Raw genomic sequence first — 18678 nt, 5'->3', positions numbered from 1 at the left:
CAATTCATAAACATTTTGCTCAAAAATTCTATCTTTTCTTTCCACTGTTCAAGAGCCCAGTTTAACACCCCCCCCCCCCCCCAAAAAAAAAAAAAAACATAAAAAAGTAAAGCCATACTATAGCATACATTATGAAAAAGTTTTTTAGGAAAAACTGGAAGTGTTTTTACAGTAGCATACATTATGGAAAAGTTTTTCGGAAGACACCCGACAACTATAATTTCAAAAATAGCTTTTTGCAAGACAAGCTCAGAAAATCAAATGAATGCAAGGACAAATGTTGTTAATCATCAATTATATGGTGGTGTCGTCCATTTAGTCTACAAGTTAACCAATTTCCAATTGCCTTACTATGGCATCAAATAAAATCGAACACCAACTTCCAAGATTGAGTTTCTTTATCCAAAACCAAGATTAGAAGCCTACCCATTGCAAGACTCTAGTAATATATTACTTCAATACGACTATCCAGCTTTTGGAGCACAGGGACCTTCATATTGTTGGACTTAACTGCAAAATGGGGAGTGAAGGAAAATCAGCCTGTGAGGTAGACTCTCACCACGAAATCAAACACGCGTACTCTTTTCACTTTAGGCATCACGTGTCCAAAGCTCGTTAGACCGATGAATCCAGATAAATAGCGAGTAAACCCACTTAGGGTAAAACCGCTCCCTACTAAGAATATCCCATGGACTCGAACCCGAGACCTTTGATTAAAGATAAAACACTAGTTCTTCAATATAACTAAACCAATACATATATGAAAGATGGAAGTAACACCTTGCCAAGAAAGGAATAAATCTCACTTATGTTTCAGCATAATTCAGGAATTGGAATGTGTGCGCTGTACAAAGTTAGGGCCTAAAACTCACTGCAACTTCCCATATAAGCTTCTCCACTATACCACTTTCACCTAGCTCACTCCACAGGGGCCGCTACAGATGCTGCTGAGGAAATGCAATCTAGGCTCCTTGTGATCCCAAGAAAGAAATACAATTCAATAAATACAGCTCTACAATTTAACATCATCAGGAAAACCCATATTTACAAGAAAACGACTCTAATTCCATCACAAGTATAATACAGTTTGACGAATAACTCCACTCCTTGATCATTGTTCTGAGGGTGAAGTCAATTCGAGAGAATTCCGCCACCAAGTGCTCAACCAGTTGGGTCAAGTAAGTAGTTGTACCGAAGAAATCAAGAAAATCTGAAGTGTGCAGACATCAGTAGGGAGTAAGAGTGAGACTTCTTTGAGTAGCAACAAATACTGATGTGAATTTAGAGTAAATATAGACCTAGATATATACACATTTGGCTAGATAACTGATGCATACCTTGATTGACACATGTTTAACAAGAAGGCCATGCATCGTCATAACGAGGATGTCAAAACACGGTGGAAGCGTGCTACTCTCGCCTGGCCATGCCACAATAATCTGCCAGCCGAAATCTTTTTTCTTTTCCTTCCAAGACGGTAAAAGAAGTCCTCTGTGTCCAGTACGTAAGAAATCTGCAAGGCTTTATCTTATCAATGCAATAATTCATAGGGGATGTTACTACAAGTGCCAGATGCACTCATCGAGCTATCTGCTCTCTATTTTGGTTTGATTATGTATGAGTTCTCAGCTAAAGATAAAAACAATAATAGGATAAACAAGAATCAGGCACTAACTTTCTCAGTACAACTAATGCTACATAAGGTTAAAAGTATATAAACAATTTCACAAAGTTGTATTAAACATATGCAATTTTAGCAGTTGCAGTCAAAGTAGAAATTCATGTACCTTTGATGAATTTGAAGCCATCTTACACTCCAAGCCATTTACGAGTATAATATTTTCCATCACCATGCACAGGGCAGAAGATACGTCATGGTCAGTATGTTTTCTCTTGTTTCTGCTCACAGATCTCACAAAAGGAAATTACAAAAGAAGCAGATCAGACACGGAAAACATTGAATGTTTATTCTACTTCTTGACACGTAAAGCAAAATATTTTCATTGATAAAATTGCACCAAAAAAGTTGAAGATAAGGTAGCTTATCCTCTTTAACAGTGAAGAGAACTTGTAAATTCCACCAAGTTGTCTAAATCATTACCTAAATCTGTGTTACACCATAAAAAACATGTGTAAGCATTTGAACTTTACAAAAGGCAAGGATAAATTATCATCCTCTAAACACCGATAATTCTTTCTATCCATACTGTCCAAAGATTGAATGCTTATTCTACTGACACAGTTACTTAATTGAGAAAATCGAGAGCAAGGTACTGAATCTCAAGGCAAAGGCAGGTGTGTTCTCCAGCCTCCTTTCTCAAGTAACACTTTCCAAAGGGCAGTCAAGCAAGGTTTTCCAGTTAGCACCAAAAAAGCATCATGATCTGCACCTCTGTCGACATAATCTGTCCATATCTGACATACACTAGAGTGGAACAAAATCTTCTGCTTTAATTAACCTACAGTGACTGTATATACAAGGAGTCAAAAGTTTATACTAATTTTTGAGGTGGGCCCAACCCAAATTAAATTATGTTTTTTTTTTCAATAATTTGAAGATCCAGAATAAAAAACCAAGTCCCATGTTTACTTTTACAAAAGCTGATGAAATATATGCAATTTGTTTTAGAGCAACAAATCCGGACAGACAAGGGTAGAATAATAAAATTGGACTATGAGTAGACTACCTATAACCTACAAAAACATAACGTTGGAGGACATGAACTAATACAAACTCATGCCCTCCTCACTCCCACTGATCTCTTCAAACCGAGAAGAGTATCCATATTTTTGGTTGAGCTTTTGACACATGCTGCATTCCCAAACTTAATCTTTGGATAGGAATCAAATTACCTCTTCAGCATAACTGCTGACGATTCTTTCTTCCCATGTTCAACAGATAGATAATCATTATATAGATAACCAGCAAAATTGGGGTCTACATAAACTGCAACAACTTCAGACTTCTCACTTCCATCATCCATGAACTGGATAGACACACGAGTTGGGGAAGATGTCTGCAAGAATCATCACATAATAACACACCATATTAATGTACTTGGACACGGTAACCAAAGGAAAAAAAGAGGGGAGTGTGCAAAGGCAAATTCAGACAAGTAGCGAGGGACCTACACTTTCAAACCGGTAAATGTTCTCCTCATGGAGGAGGACATGAGCATTTTCGTAATAAACTGAATCGACATACTTCTCAGGTTTCCGTGACCTTTCATATTCATATAACTGAAGCAGCTTACCGTCTAGCTCATCACTTGAAACAGTTTGAAGCTGAAGCAAAAATAAATAAATAAATAGAACCAAAAGCATGTTCAAGAACCACCAAGTCGCAGCTTACCAGATTACGTTCAAATAACTAGAGCAACAATACCTGCTTGACCAGTTTATATATCAGTTTGTCCAAAGTAAATAGCACATAAGACTGATTCCCAATGATTGATCGGCAATCATCCTCAAACTTTGCATTATCTGCAGATCCATCTAGCAAACTATACAGTGCACTCATGAATCTGCACACACAGATCAACTGTTGTTAAAAATAAGCAAGCAGACCGAACTTCTGATCTAACCCCAAAGATAATACTTGCAATCCACCTGGCATATGGATCAGAACCAGTATCCTCTCCAGTTCTCCACTTTGATTCAGATGATGCTGCATTCAGCTTTGCCGATAATAACCTTTCATACAAATTCTGGAAAAATAAAAGAGAAAATAAGGAATACAACTTACACATCTTTAGGTTCAGACAAGAGGCAGGGTTTGAAGGGAGTTTTCACTTAGCGGTACCACAATCTAAAAGAAAATCCCCTTACCTGATGAAGCCTAAAAAGCACATAAAAGTCGTCATTTCCATAAAAGACTCGAAGGTCGTTCTTTGCACCCCCACAATGAGGTGAAACCACATGTTTAGCAAGAGGCTTTGAAGTAAGCAAGAAACGTTCAGACATTTGAAGCACAGTGGCATCACCTCCAACAAAGTTTGCTTCACTCGTGCCCTCAGCCTCACCTTCACTCTCAACTTTACCATCAAGCTCGTCATGTTCTCCATCGTCTTCTTCCTCATGCTCCTCCCGAGAGCACTCATCAGCAGCAGACTCACTACCTGAAACATCTCCGGCCTCGGAAACATTTTCACTATCTTCAACGTCAGCATCTGCATCGTTTTCACCAGCAGTATCCTGACAACCAACCATTTCAGCACCTCCAGATTGATATTGCATATTTCCTTTGCATGCGGCACCATCTCGAAAGCCAACAAAATTGTCCTGTTCAAAATCCTGATTAGGCGACAACTCACCTTCTTCTTTCTCATTTTTAGAGGGATCAACAGAATCAGCATTAAACCCATCAATTCTAGAACCTTCAGCAAATCCGCCATTTGCCAAGGGTAGTGATCTTGAAGTGCCACCCTGTGTCAAGAAAGAGAAACCACATTTACCTATGAGCAATCATGATCATCAGCACAAACCAAACTTAACATAGTTAGAGCTTCATACCTCTGAAATTGGCACATTATCAGTATTAGACTTCGCTCCTAGGCCATCCTCAGCAGCGTCATTACCAGGTCGTGTGCCGCGGCCTGGATAAACAAACATCAGTTTGGAAAATTAAGGAACTTGGTCAAAACTAAAAGACACCAACAGTAAGGACACATTTGGTTTGAGGGATTGGGTGAATACTCATGGTTATAGAATTTGGTAGAGCTTTATCCAATGCTATGTTTGTATTTTGAATCATGCATAACTAATCCTGGTATAATTTAATACACCAATGGTGTATTACTGTATACCACTAGCAACATGGGATAACTTATACATGGATAAAGCACCAAACAGACCCCTAAGTCCAACAAATTCAGCATGACCAAGACAGTGGAGAAACATCCATCATGCACCATAAATCACACATAGTCCGGATACATGTATACCTGAAGTACTTTCCAATCTTGCACAAGCATTATCTGCTCCGAGGGCAGAAACTGCATCAGAACTAAGTAAGCGTTCACCAGCTACTGCTAATCCATCTTCCTTGGGGCAAGCATCTGTATTAGTGAAGATTGCCCTGGAAGAATTTAGTCGTTGAGGGGAAGAATTTGCATCTCCGTTGCAGATATCTTTTGATTGCTTAGACTTAGTAGTGGTAACATCTGCACTTGGACTTCTATCACTTTCGCCAATGCTTGTTCCATTGCTCTTCAAACCATGATACTTTGACAAGACATCGTCGCCAGTAGCCTCAGAGCCATGATGACGATAAGGAACACCAAAGATTGGCTCAAGAAAGGTGGTCCACAGCCTCAGAACTTTATTTAACTGCTCTTCTGTGGAACAAACCTCTTCACAAGAATACTTGATAAGTTTGTACATGTCTTCGTGAACATCAGAATCAGCAAATTCAAATTCAAGATGAGGGCTTATTGGACGTCTACTACCAGCGGCAATAGCAAGAATCATGTCATCTTCTTTCTGCTTTTTCTCCTTAATTTCTTTGATCTCCGCTACTAAGGCTGTCAATCAGAATCATCAAAATTATAAGAAAGAACCACATGAAACATCTAAGTGAAAATATCAATGTCTATACACTAGACAATCATGAAGTTCCTAGGCTTTACATCAACTATCTACTGATCTCACAGTCAAATACTCAGAACTGTGTAGCAGTAGCACATAATAAATAGAAAAAAATACATATAGCATGTAAACTAGGATAACTAGCACCATCTATATGCAAAAAGGAGAACAGGGCAAAAAGCATACTGAAAAGTGTCGCAAGCTCACTAGAACAAGCAGTCAATATTTCCGAAATAAGGGCAGCAAGAACATAAATGGAATGTGTAGCAAGTACAGTAGAATGCTAGTACTATCTGTATGAAAAGGACATACACGAAAGTGCAGTTGGAAAGGCTAGCATATATTAAGAGAGTGAATATCCAATTACGATGAATAAAGCTAGATAGTAACAGCAAAGAGAATAAGGAATTGATGGCTCGTCCAGAATGTGTAAGAATAGAAAAGAATAGAAAGAAGCTTTATGGAATAAACAGAACAGATGAATAACGGAAGGCACACAAAACATTATGGTGAAGGGGAGCCTCGGCGTAACTGGTAAAGTTGTTGCCATGTGACCAGAAGGTCACGGGTTCGAGCCGTGGAAACAAGCTCTTGCAGAAATGCAAGAATAGACCCTTGTGGTCCGGCCCTTCCCCGGATCCTGCGCATAGTGGGAGCTTAGTGGACCGGGCTGCCCTTTTACACAAACATTATGGTGCACTAATATAAGTCTAAATGAAATAGCATTGTTAGCCCCATACGACCATGAAAAATGGGGCCACGAGAATTTTAAAAAAAACTGTGAAGGGAAGTCCACAGCGAAAACCAAGACCACCACATACACCAAACAGAGGACTTACATTTTGTGCTAAGGTTCTTTGAATCTTGTTGCTTGAAATAGAAACTTCGGTGGTCAAGCGACTTGTAATGGTTCTTAGAATAAATTTCAGCCCAAACTCTGTTGAAGTCTGAGCGACACTTCGTCCACTCCTCCTGTTTCTGCTTCAAGCGGGTAAATACAACAGGCAGAGCAAGAGGTGGGTTTTTCCGCAAAATGTCCATCACATCCAGGCCATGGTCACCATAGAGACGTTCAATGCACCTTAAATTCAGTGCTACATAAAGTAGAACTTCATGCATCAGCAAACTACAAACTATACATCTTTATGTTAATGAACTGAGCATAAAGACAGCAGCATCTTAATGATATCACAAATGTCAAACCTGTGAAGTGGTCTTCGATGCGGATTGGGCCATCCACACCAACTGAATTATCATTAAGGGCATTCAACAACTCTTCTGCACGCTTAGCAGTTGAACTCACTGACTCCAATAACATGTCTAGCTCAAACCTGATGTTAACAGAATGCAACAAACCATCATTGATAAAATGCAGAAGATAACCACTAAAGGCAAGCCTTAAGAGGATATAATACAGAAGGTTTTATAAGTCAATAAGCTATTTCAAGAACCATATACATTAGGTAATTCTTATTTGACCTAATAATTGCAAAGGAGAGAGGAGTCTCATAGAAGTGATAGAAAGGCCAGATTCCCTGCACTTCTCTTAACTGATTGTTTTCTTAGGATTTATTTTATTTTCTAATGCTTTATCATTCCCAAGTTTTTCTCTTTCCCTTTCCTTTTTTTCTCAATTTCTTTAGTTGGCAATGGGTTAGGGCCTAGGGGTAACCGCTTAACACTTGCAAAAAAAAAAAAAAGAACCTACCTATCATCTTCACATCGAAACAGGCTTTCTTCATACTGGTTTCTGCGCATGTGCTTAAAAGAGTAGTCCTCACTTCCTGAGGTCACAGATACCCAATGATCATTTAACACTTGAGCCCCGAGCTCTGACCTTTGGCTCGCTGTAGGTATCGGATACTGCCGAAAACAGATTCAACAAGTTCAAGTCAATATAGTTCGGAAGCGATCGAGATTCCTCCATGTAAGATTTTACCAGGAAAACAGATAGAGCAGTTTCTTACATCTTCAGGAAGAAGTCGATAACTGGGAGTGCAGCGCTTACAGTTCGAAAGGTCAAGCTCTTGAATGGACTTTCCCCAGTATTTCTCCTTGTACCGGTCCTTTTCTTTACCTCCATCAATTTCACGCTTCTGTTCTTTGTCTTTCTCCTCCTCCTTCACTGACTTTGATGTATGCCCTTCATTCCACAAAGATTCTGTTATTAACAGAACACTTCATCAGACTATAGTGATAAAAAATAGGCATCCCAAGAAGACAAAAGAAATGCTTTTCTTCTCTCTTTTTCTTTTTTTTTCGTTTTTCTTTTAGATGGTTGAGTGTCAGGTATTGGCACTACTTACTGTTGCTCATAACACCTGCGAGATATCCATCTGCAGAGTAGGTAACATTCAGAGTCGAATCCCATAGATGTAAAGTTACAATCACACAAACTACAAAAATAACAGAATTACCAATTCGTTCACAGCGCTCCAAGAATTCATAGAATCCCTCCATAAGATCAGGATGCTTTCCAAGTAAATCAGCAACCTGATATATGCATTTCTTTCAAATTCGTGATGCTTAAACAAAAATAAACAAGCAAACCATCTAGATATTGATTCCAAACATTGTAGTGTCATTCAATCCTGTGGAAATCATGATTAAGCTAGTTTTCTACCACATGGAGAGGGATAAAGAGGTCAAATCCCGGGTGAATAACCATCAGAACCAATTTGTATCACTAACATGACTAGTGCCTAATCAATGTCCATAATATGATAGATTAAAATTTTGAATGCCTTCTATATGTTAAATATAACAAAGAAAATCACTGCCATACAGGAGTAAAAAGATCAAACAGACATACCAAACTTTGTAACTCCTTTCTGCTAATTATTTCTGTACTATAAATATGGAGGCACTTTAGGAATGCCTGGTAATCAGTTGGACTGCGTAGTCTCTCCTTTACTCTTTCACAGAAAGTGAACTCTTGGCTATACATATCTGGCACAATCAAGCAAATCATAAAGGTCAATCATCAACTCTAGTGACAACATGCGGGGTACAAAGATCATATGTTAAGAACTCCAAAATGAAACAACAAAGTGAAACTCGCATGATAAGAACACCATCCACCAGAATAAAGGAACAATAAATTTCTTGCGACCAAAGGCCAAGCAACAGCAAAAATGACAAGAAAATATTTTAAAGGATCGCCTATTCAAACTTCCGGCATAAGATGGAAGTTTTGTGATTAAGGATGAACTAACAAACATTAGAATTTCAAAACTCGTATAGAAACCTAAGATAAATGAACACCATACAGCAGAACAGATTGTACTGAGGGGTCATAAGCCTAAAGAATAATGGCAGAAAATGCTAACAAAAGAAATTTATCTGCTAACAAAACAAATCATATACAAAACCACTATCATCCTTATATACTAACAATCAGAATGCTAACCATGCACTCACTTTTCACGCCATCTTTATCATCGTAAGTGCCTCCGAACTCTTCAACCTTCCGAGCAGATTTTCTTTTATCAGCAATGCGGAGCATGCTTATATCTCCATTATTCTCATTATCAGGTTCTCTATAATCCTGATCGCGACTTCTGCGGTCCCTGTTCTCTTTTTCAGCACGCCTCTTTTGCTCTTTATGCAACTTTATCATTGATTTATCATCGTCCATCTCAGGGCGTTCAGCACTAGGATCACGTTCTGCATGAGGACTGATAATCCTATCCCGGCGGAAACGTTGCTAGAATGAAGAACAAATAGACTCATCAATATGGTAGTGGAACAAATAGCATTAAAAAACTAGAATAAGATAACAAGATAAATCAAATAGAATACCTTGTCCGTGTGTGGTTGCCGAAGCAATGTAGCAGAGCTCCTCTCATCATAACGATGGAAAGAAGGTCGGCCCAATGAAGTCTGTGTTGCTGATGCAGTAGCTGAAGAATCTGGCAAGAATCTCGTGAACTCATCCAGCAAATCAGGATGGTCTTCAAAAAGTGCTGCAACCTACACATTTAGAGAGAACTGAACACATTAAAAATACGAAAGTTGTCTATCATATTTATGCATCAATTACTCAGTGTTGTACCTCCTGGTACACCTCAGTAATGCCCTTGTGTTCCTTCCTATACATGTTCAAAATGTCTAAGAAAGACTTGTACACGTGATCATCATTTTGGAAACGTTTCTGCAGGAATCAGAACACATATATATTATTAGTGAATGACATAAAGGAAAAAAGGACATATTATTATCACTAGTCACTAGAACTGAAAAGCACCAACATCATTACCTTTATTTTGTTCACAAAGCTGATAGCTTCTTCAAACTCAACTGTTTTCTTTGGAGGAGCCTCCTCTTCTTCAGTGAGGGTTATTTCATAGCCCTTGGGCAAGAAAGTATTGAACCCAAGGATCAAATTTGGATGCCCTTTAAACAAATCTTTTACTCTTGCTATGACACCGGAAGTGTCAATTCTGTGCAGGGAAATCAACATAATTATGCAAAAATTCCTCCATGAATCATCAGATTTGGAATTTTTTATTTTTTTTTAAAAAAAGGCAAGCAACAAACCTTTGAGCCTTAAAGTCTTTCATAACATCAAGGAACAAGTCATACTTCTCCCTTTGGTCTTGAAACATGTCCTTAACTTCCTTCAAATAAGACAATGCATCATTAGTTGTCAACTTTTGGGTGCTAGCACTGGTACCAACACCCCCTCCAGTACCGCCAACACTATTGCCTCCGCCGCCAGCGCCACTTCCAGGAACCTGTGATTGGCCGTATCTTCGTTGGGAGAAAAAGAAAAAATTATACATAGAATCAAACTAAAAATAGCCACGAAATTTATTGCTCTAAACCATATAATTGACCATTTTCCTCCCACCATATGCTTTTAATAGGATAAAAGTACTATTCCCATCCATTCTTAGCACCTTGGTTAGTTCGCCCAAAAGTCATAGTTTCAAATTCCTTTCTCAAGATTGTCATAACTCAACAAAACAAATAAATAAACAGTGATTTTGTTTCTAGTTTTCCTTTGCCCAAGAGATTGACTAAAGAAACATTTTTAAAAAAAAAAACATAGGAAAAAAAATTGATAAGATAAACTCACCCCTAACAACCCCCCCCCCCCAAAACCCACCAGTGTAGGATCCAACAGTGGCCCTTTTCCACTTTGTCCCTTGATGATTTGAACCCGTGGAGGATCCTTTCTACCAAGTACCAACCTATCTGTCCCTTAGCAACTCATAGTTCCATTACTGGGAAGTGAAATGTCTCTCCTTAACGCGAGGTGGATTTAGGATTTGATAATTTATGGGTTCGGAATTCTAGAACAGCGACCTCAAGTGCTAAGAATCAGGTTCGAAATTTAATATTTGTACATAGTGATTTCTTAATGCATATATAAGTCTAGGTCAAAGCTACTAGGTTAGGGTGAATGAATAACTTACACTGCGGATCCGCCCCAGTGACCTTAACTAAATTGTTTATTAAACAGTCTATTACTAGTAGTTAAATACTTTTTAGCAAATTAAATCCATCAAAACAAAAGCAGCATGCATAAAGATCAAATCTTTATTTAAAAATCCGCAGGAAAATCTCTGAGTGGTAGTAGAAACAAAGATACAACCTAACATAAGTCTTAAGGCACGGTGGAAGGTGGAATCTAACTACTTCTGATCACAAAATTTTAGCCATCACAGACCACATAGTAACTAAAGGTCTCTAATTCACTTAAAACTAGCGAAGAAATTCAGCAAGTTCAGAATCTAAAAATATCATAATAGAGAATTTTTAAATAAGAAAATAACCTGATTTAAACCTATAATACAACAACAAAAAACACAAGAAAAGAGAAGAGCTTACGATTCTCCACGAGAAGAACCAAATGGGCGCTTGAATTGAGGATTAGCATAAACATCATCCCGTAATCGCTTCATTAGGTCTGCAAAACACAACAGTAAAAAAAAGTTAAACTTAACAGTTCAAAATTCAAAACCCAAAAAAAAAAAAATTACTCATCTCATTTTTCTAGAAAACTCACCTTTATTTCCTCAGATTTTCTGAGGAAAAATTCAACAGATCTAACCACTGGTTGAAGAAGAAAAAAACAGTTTTAAAGTTTGGATCAGAAAAAGAAATAGTAATCGTTATTATTCTCTATAATTTTGTTCTCTCTCTCTCTAACGTTGGGGAAGAAGAAGAATAACACAAGCTTGAGGAACAAAGGGGGTAGTGAAAAATGTATTAACGTGAGAAAAAAGTGTATTAGCATTAGTATCTTATAACGTGACTCAATTTTTTATATCACACGATACAACATTACATTGCTTTTTCCCAATTTGTTTTTTTGAAATTTCTTGCTCTATGCTTGGGCTCTATTGCATATTGAACTTAGGTTTTCAAATACTTCCTTTCACTTGGGCTCACAGCCTGTAACAAGTGATGTTATGAGCCCAAATTTTTTCTATAGCTCGAGTTTAGGTTGAAGATTTTTCCAATGTATGTTAACTTGAATCAATTATCAATTTTATTAAGAAATGTTTAGCATGAGTTATGTTCAGTGTTAGGTTTTAACATTTTGTGTTTATGGTTTAATAATTGTGTTAACACATGTGCACGTAAAACGAAAAGGCGTGTATGTTGCGTTTTAACGGAAATAACTATTTCTTATAACAGATTATGATAATCCCAAAAGAAAATGTAATTTACGAAATTAGGTGATGTAATGATAGAAGGAAGGAAATTTACTTCCAGTTGCATAAATGTATGTTGATTTTCTTACCTAATTGCTGGTTACAAATAACAAATGTAATATCGCTATATCTATATTATATTAAAAGGAGAGTAGTGAAGCATGTGATTAAACCAAATGGCAAGCTAAAAAGAAGTCACTTGGCAATTTTAAGACAACATTAATAAATAAAAATTATAAATTGAAACATAATTAATGGAAGTATTTTAATAAATTTTATACATAATCTAAATAGATATTAGACAAATCTAATCTATATATCTATATTTATATTTATATTTAATATCTATTTTTATATTTATATTTAATATCTATATTTATATCTATATATCTATAACTAACGTAAATCCACAACTAATTGATCAAGCTTTATAATTAATGGAAATCCACCGCTAATTTGAGCTTTAATTTGTTGGATTCTATTTGTATAACATTAGTAAAAGTTATTAATTGATATTCTTTTGTATCTAATTAATAATTGGATTTTTTGAATTGCATAAAGTGTCACCGAATTGTATAACTAAATAGTACTAAATATTTTTTCCTTTTTTTTTTTGTTTTTAGATTCTTTATAATTTTGTATCTAGAGAATGTTTTGTGTATAACCAAATAAGCTTTGTATCTCATCTTATTTGGGTACAATATAAATTATTGTAGGTATGTTTAATTAACTAAATGTCTTTTCCTTTTGAAGAAACATTCTCTATAATTTTGTATCTAGAGAATATTTTGTGTATAACCAAATAAGCTTTGTATCTGATCTTATTTGGGTACAATATACATTACTGTAGGTATTTTTAATTAAATTTTTGTGTATAATTCAGCTATGGTCGGTATCCTTTTTTGAGAAAAAATCAATTAAATTTTTGCTTTATATCTTATTTTAAGTTGAAATAATAATTCTTTATTTAGTACAAGCTTTGAATATGACATTATTTGTGTACAATATACAATATTATAAGTATCTTTAATTAAATTTTGTGTATAATTCAGTTATGGTAGGTATCCTTTTTTGAGAAAGAATTAATTAAATTTAATTTTGTATCTTACACATTAATTTTAAGTTGAAATAATAATTCTTTAATTTGTTGGATTCTATTTGTATAATATTAATAAAATTTATTAATTGATATTCTTTTGTATCAAATTAATAATTGGATTTTTTGAATTGCATAAAGTGTCACCAAATTGTATAACTAAATAGTATTAAATATCTTTTCCTTTTGAAGGAACATTCTCTCGAATTTTGTATCTAATTACTAATTGATTTTTTTTGTTCAAGAATTGCTGGATTTGTCATCGAGTTATATAAGGAAATAATATTAAATACCTTTTCCTTTTGAACATTCTCCAGAATTATTTATCTAATCTAATTAATAATTATAAACTGCATAAAGTGTTGTCATCGATTAATATAAGAAAATATTACTAAATATCTTTTCCTTTTGAAGAAACATTCTCTAGAATTTTTCCATGATTAATAATTAAATACTTTTTATGAATGGTATATTAGAACTATGACTGATTATATAAGGAAATAAAATTAATACTTTTTCCTTTTGAACATTCTCCAGATTTGTGTATCTACTTAATAATTGATTTTTTTTAATGAATTGCATATTAGAGATCTCGCTCATTTATCTAAGAAATTAGTATTAAATATTTTTTCCTTCTGCAAAACCTTCAAAATTGTGTATTTACTTAATATTTGTTTTTTTATATATTGCATATTAGAGCTGGCACTGATCTTTATAATGAAATACTATTAAGAATCTCTTTTAATTAGGGTTTTGTTGCTTATAGTTTTTAATATATTAATCATATGACCTACTACAAAATACCTTACGTACAGTTCATTATAAACAAACCTACAATCAATTAGAAATTACAAAATATGGTTGCAACCATTAACTATATTAGTGAAATATCGAGTATCAAAATGGGTTGGAGTTGTTAGATATGGCACGTTCCATATCGTGATAAATTAGACAGCCCCTTGAATTACTTATTCAGGATGAAAAGGTGCATACATTTTTAAGTGCTATTAAACTTTTCCATTACCATGTAATGTGGATATTCAAGTTGTTTTGTATTTTCTTAAACTTATGTGTATATTTAATCCACATTAATTACGGTTTTGTTAGGGTCTAGATAGACCAAACGATATGAAATTTAAGATCAACAAGCATAAATTGAAACTGACGTTTTCTCATAGGACGGATGTGGTTGAAATTAATGTTCTGCAGTTTAGTTTGAATATCATCAACTTTAAACCTTGTGAGCATTTGATAAATCAACTTGATGTTGATAAGAATGAACTATTCGGTAATTATTTCATCTTTCATTATTTCTTCTACAAGGTGTTGATCCCACAAATGGCAGATGGAGCAGAATCGAAAATGAAGAAAATCAATCCTACTTTTGCGTGATATAACGAATGGTCAATTCCAAACAGGTAATCGTTTTTCACTATAATTGTGCATATATAACTTACCTAAACTGATTATTGTTCATATACAATTTCACAATCAAGATAGAAGAGAGCGCCTTTTAAGTATTGGTGTCAATGAAATGAGGATACAAAAAAATGTGATAAGCTCAAACATGTTAGTTAATACAGCTGCATTGATAACATAGCGGCTATAAAATAGGGAAGGTTGATCCGTAATTGCAAAGTGAATTTGCACTCTTTGATATATATTTTAAATGTGGATAATTGAAGGAAGCTGAAATTTATCTCAATAACTCCATGAGAATAGCAACATACTGACATTTAGTTAATTACTCATATATCTCGAATGCCTATGAGAGCTGAGATTTTTTTTTTGCAGTACTTCGTATGTTTTTAATCTTTTCTCACTTTTTTTTCTCCTATGCGTGTGTATTCTTGATAATGAGCATACAATGATAAACCAAAGTTAAAAAATAGTATATTAAGTAATAAACTTAAAGTCCAAAATCTACTAAAAAAATATACTAATATATTTAAGAAAATTGATTAAGGGCATGTAGAAGATGAAAAATTAAAGAGATCATTAAACTGATGTAGCTCACAGGCTTCATATGAAGCAAAATTTATAGCATCATTATTTTTCATGGAATATCTATTATGGCGGCGGAATAAAAGTTTTACTGGAGTCTCAAAATATATTTAATGTTTGGTTGTAAAAATGATATCAACACTAACAAATTAAAATATACAGTGTAAATTGTTCTTTTTAATTCTCAGTGCATCGCGCGGGTACAAATACTAGTATGTTGTAAAAAAAAGATAGTTAATAAAGATTATCACTTGGCGGCGGAAAAATTTAAATATAGAATAATATGTACATTAAGTTTTTCTTATTTGATCTATCAATGTTTGCTTACTGGAAAACACAACCGTTTATTAACTACTGCGTATTGAACATTTAAGAAGATTTCATGTTGGTGCCTATTGAGAAAAAATAGAGGGGTATACTACTGTTGATATGAAACTTATATATTCGAAGTGAAACGTTTTGTATTATGTTATTATATTTCTAAATAATAAAACAATCATCAACTAAAAGACGTTTATTAAATACAACTTATATTAGGGCAAATCAACATAGCACTATATTGGTTTATGCATAGAAATTGGTGGTACTGCACAAAGCTGGTTTATGCAAGTATGTGTATTGTTCTATGTGATATAAAATAGTACTATCAAATAAGAATACGTATATTAGCAGCACAGGAATTAAATTATCTAAAGACAAAAATATCTTTTAAAAGTAAGTAATTTTTATGTATAACGTAAAATTTCTTGATTAATCACCGTATAATAAATTTTTTGTTTTTCATCATCAAATAAACAATACATGCACTATAACTCGCACATATTTGTAACGTGGAACTACCTGAGACTATTACAGATTATGCCATACAGAGATTATTTGGTATAGTTAGAACATTTATTGACGTTTCACCAGATAAGCATTAGTTTTGGGCGCTGAAATATTAAGTTTATATTCAATGAATATTAGCTTACACATGAGGTCATATACTTTGACCAAGTTGAACTCCCATTGTAGACTTTCTAGAAAAATGCTTTGGCAATTTTTTTTTGGAGAAACTCTTTTAAAAAAGGTCTTCTTACGAAAGTAATTCAAACTAATTCGGTCGGCTGCTATTTTTAAAGATTTGGGATTGTTTCCACAACTAACACTTCACCTTTTTTTGTAAAGGACTACAAATAAAGAGAAAATTTATTATATCTTACCACCAAAATTCTAACATATTATTATATCTTTAAAAAAACTGCAAAACACCTAAAATATGATAAATTGCGGCATGTATAAAATTACCATCGACAACTCACTATGGTAAGTTTTTCTCTATAGAATAAGCAATATAATTTTTAGCAAAATGCCAAGTTGTATACATATAATCAGGGTTGACATTCTTTCACAAGTGCAGAACAAAATACAATTGACCTACGAAACCGTACAGTAAAAGGCCAGATACGCTGGGCTTGGGCCTAGGGTATATAATCGGAAACGTTGGACTAGATTTGGTGAGGTGCGCCAGGCCTGGGCTATAGTGCAAAGCCTAGGCGACGCTCGAAGGACCAGATAGCAAGCTACCCTAATGGACCTTCCCCTTAAAAAATTAAGTTAATATCGTGTGGGCTAATAGCCCACATATCAGATATTAAACTGATAAGAACAGATACTACACTTGATCTTAGCCAAAAGGCCGAGAAAGGTATGCTTTAAAACGTTCTCGGGCCTCTATTTTTATAGCATCTCTCGGCTATCTACTTATTAGCTCTCTCCGGTGTGGGATAAATACACCTCAGTGGATGATTCGAGTATTGCCGAGCTGCAAATAGGTTGGAATTTTCTGTACAAATTAAACATTTGGATGCTTATTTCAACAATCACATGCTTTCTAAAAATACATTAGTAAAACATAAGATAAAAATCTCCGCAGGTTAAAATTCTGGAGAAACAAAGAAAAGGTTTATGATCAAAGATAAGTTCATATGACAAATGAGAATACAGAAGAACATTCAATATGGGACAGCCAAAGTGTTTGGAGATGGGGGAGGGACATTTTGGGTCAAGATGATGGTCTGACTATTCACCTACCCAATTGTTCTACTTGTACATATGCCTTTGTTAATTACGAAACTTGAAACTATAGCATAGACCCTTGAATGGACGTGTCTTACACCCAATTATTAGCTGACTTGTAATAGTCATGTTATTAGTAAAATACAGTGGGGGAGATAAGAATTTATATGAGGAACTGTCACACCTCGGACTTGAATCTAACAAGTATAGAGCAATTTCTTGATCTCGTTTGCCATTTCACTATAACTTTCTTTATGTCGAGGAGATTCAACATCCTCTCTCTTTATGTAAAAAATATGGTCTAGTTTTGTCCTTATTTTCAGGATATATAATTTTTCAACGAAGGAAAGTCAACTAAATACAACACTAGCACGCATGAAATTTACCCAACTAAAACTCTCTTAATTAGAAAATAAGGGATTGTATGTATGGTAAGAGAGGGTCGCTTGCCCTTGGTCGACATCAAGCTGCAGTTAAGTTAAAGATTTGAAAATACTCTTCTGAAATCTAAACAAAGCAACCATATTCTGTCAAAATATATATATGGGGCACTGTGGCGGAGCCACCTTATCGGAAAGGGTGCCAAATGACACCTCTTCGCGGGAAAAGTACAATGTACAGTTAGGTAAAAAAATAAATTATATGTATATATATTATGTATTGATTTCCCTTAATTTCTTAGTATATTTACTTTTACATATTTTAACACCCCTTAACGAAAATTCTGGCTCCTCCACTGCGCCTTTCCTCGAATATGTGAAAACCTAACGTGAAACAAAGTAATCATACTGTTGATCATCCTTTACCAACTATTTTTTTAATGGTAAATAATCATGCATTTGCGTGTGATTGCGAACTAACGACAAGAACAAGTTAATGAGAAAAAACTGTCAAGAACAATGTTAGTCCAAAAGGCTCCACTCACAGTAACAGTAAAGGTAGCAGCATAAATAAACTTAACAAATTCCCAAATTATAAAACTCTAAATGAGTTTTACATTTTTGTAAATCTTGATTCTACTAATTTGCTTAGACTTAATTTATAAAAGTTATCTTCACACGATAATTTAAGTATTTCCATAATTACTTTTATTTTGCTATATTAATTTGAAATCACCTCACTGTAATAATTAAATCACCAAAAAATTAACTAACCATTTTCCTCGATTTAATCATTCAATATCTGAAGTATATTGTCCATAGCAATTTGGATTTGTATCGAGTAGATTATAGATACACTAAGGAGGTAAAACGTTCCCTATTGAAAAAT

At 34.7% G+C, this 18678-nt stretch overlaps 1 protein-coding gene and 1 non-coding gene across 4 annotated transcripts; both read right to left on the bottom strand.

Moving 5' to 3' along the window:
• Window positions 1–262: 262 nt before the first annotated feature.
• On the bottom strand, window positions 263–11823 carry LOC104212519 (paired amphipathic helix protein Sin3-like 2). 3 transcript variants are annotated; one of them, XM_009761840.2, is made up of 25 exons: window positions 11600–11823; window positions 11422–11500; window positions 10126–10338; window positions 9845–10028; window positions 9641–9739; window positions 9388–9558; window positions 9007–9292; window positions 8399–8535; window positions 8004–8079; window positions 7893–7922; window positions 7554–7747; window positions 7295–7449; window positions 6790–6917; window positions 6426–6680; window positions 4944–5522; window positions 4513–4595; window positions 3829–4425; window positions 3610–3707; window positions 3386–3524; window positions 3133–3285; window positions 2854–3017; window positions 1788–1911; window positions 1338–1513; window positions 781–1210; window positions 263–510 (listed from the first exon to the last, which is right to left on the bottom strand). In XM_009761840.2, the coding sequence occupies exons 2-23, from the start codon at window positions 11493–11495 to the stop codon at window positions 1376–1378; spliced, it is 4077 nt and encodes a 1358-aa protein (XP_009760142.1). In that variant the 5' UTR covers window positions 11496–11500; window positions 11600–11823; the 3' UTR covers window positions 263–510; window positions 781–1210; window positions 1338–1375. The 3 variants fall into 3 exon arrangements, with proteins under 3 accessions (XP_009760142.1, XP_070024290.1, XP_009760331.1); XM_070168189.1 differs by having other exon boundaries at window positions 807–1210; XM_009762029.2 differs by lacking the exons at window positions 263–510; window positions 781–1210; window positions 1338–1513 and having other exon boundaries at window positions 1840–2468.
• Window positions 11824–16847: 5024 nt separating this feature from the next.
• LOC138886660 (U2 spliceosomal RNA) lies at window positions 16848–17042 on the bottom strand. The gene has a single exon (XR_011405709.1). It is a non-coding gene; the product is annotated as a U2 spliceosomal RNA (small nuclear RNA).
• Between the last annotated feature and the right edge of the window lie 1636 nt (window positions 17043–18678).

This window comes from Nicotiana sylvestris, chromosome 2 (genome assembly GCF_000393655.2).
Source record: "Nicotiana sylvestris chromosome 2, ASM39365v2, whole genome shotgun sequence".
Taxonomy (NCBI): Eukaryota; Viridiplantae; Streptophyta; class Magnoliopsida; order Solanales; family Solanaceae; genus Nicotiana; species Nicotiana sylvestris.
This window is presented reverse-complemented; position numbering and strand designations above follow the sequence as displayed.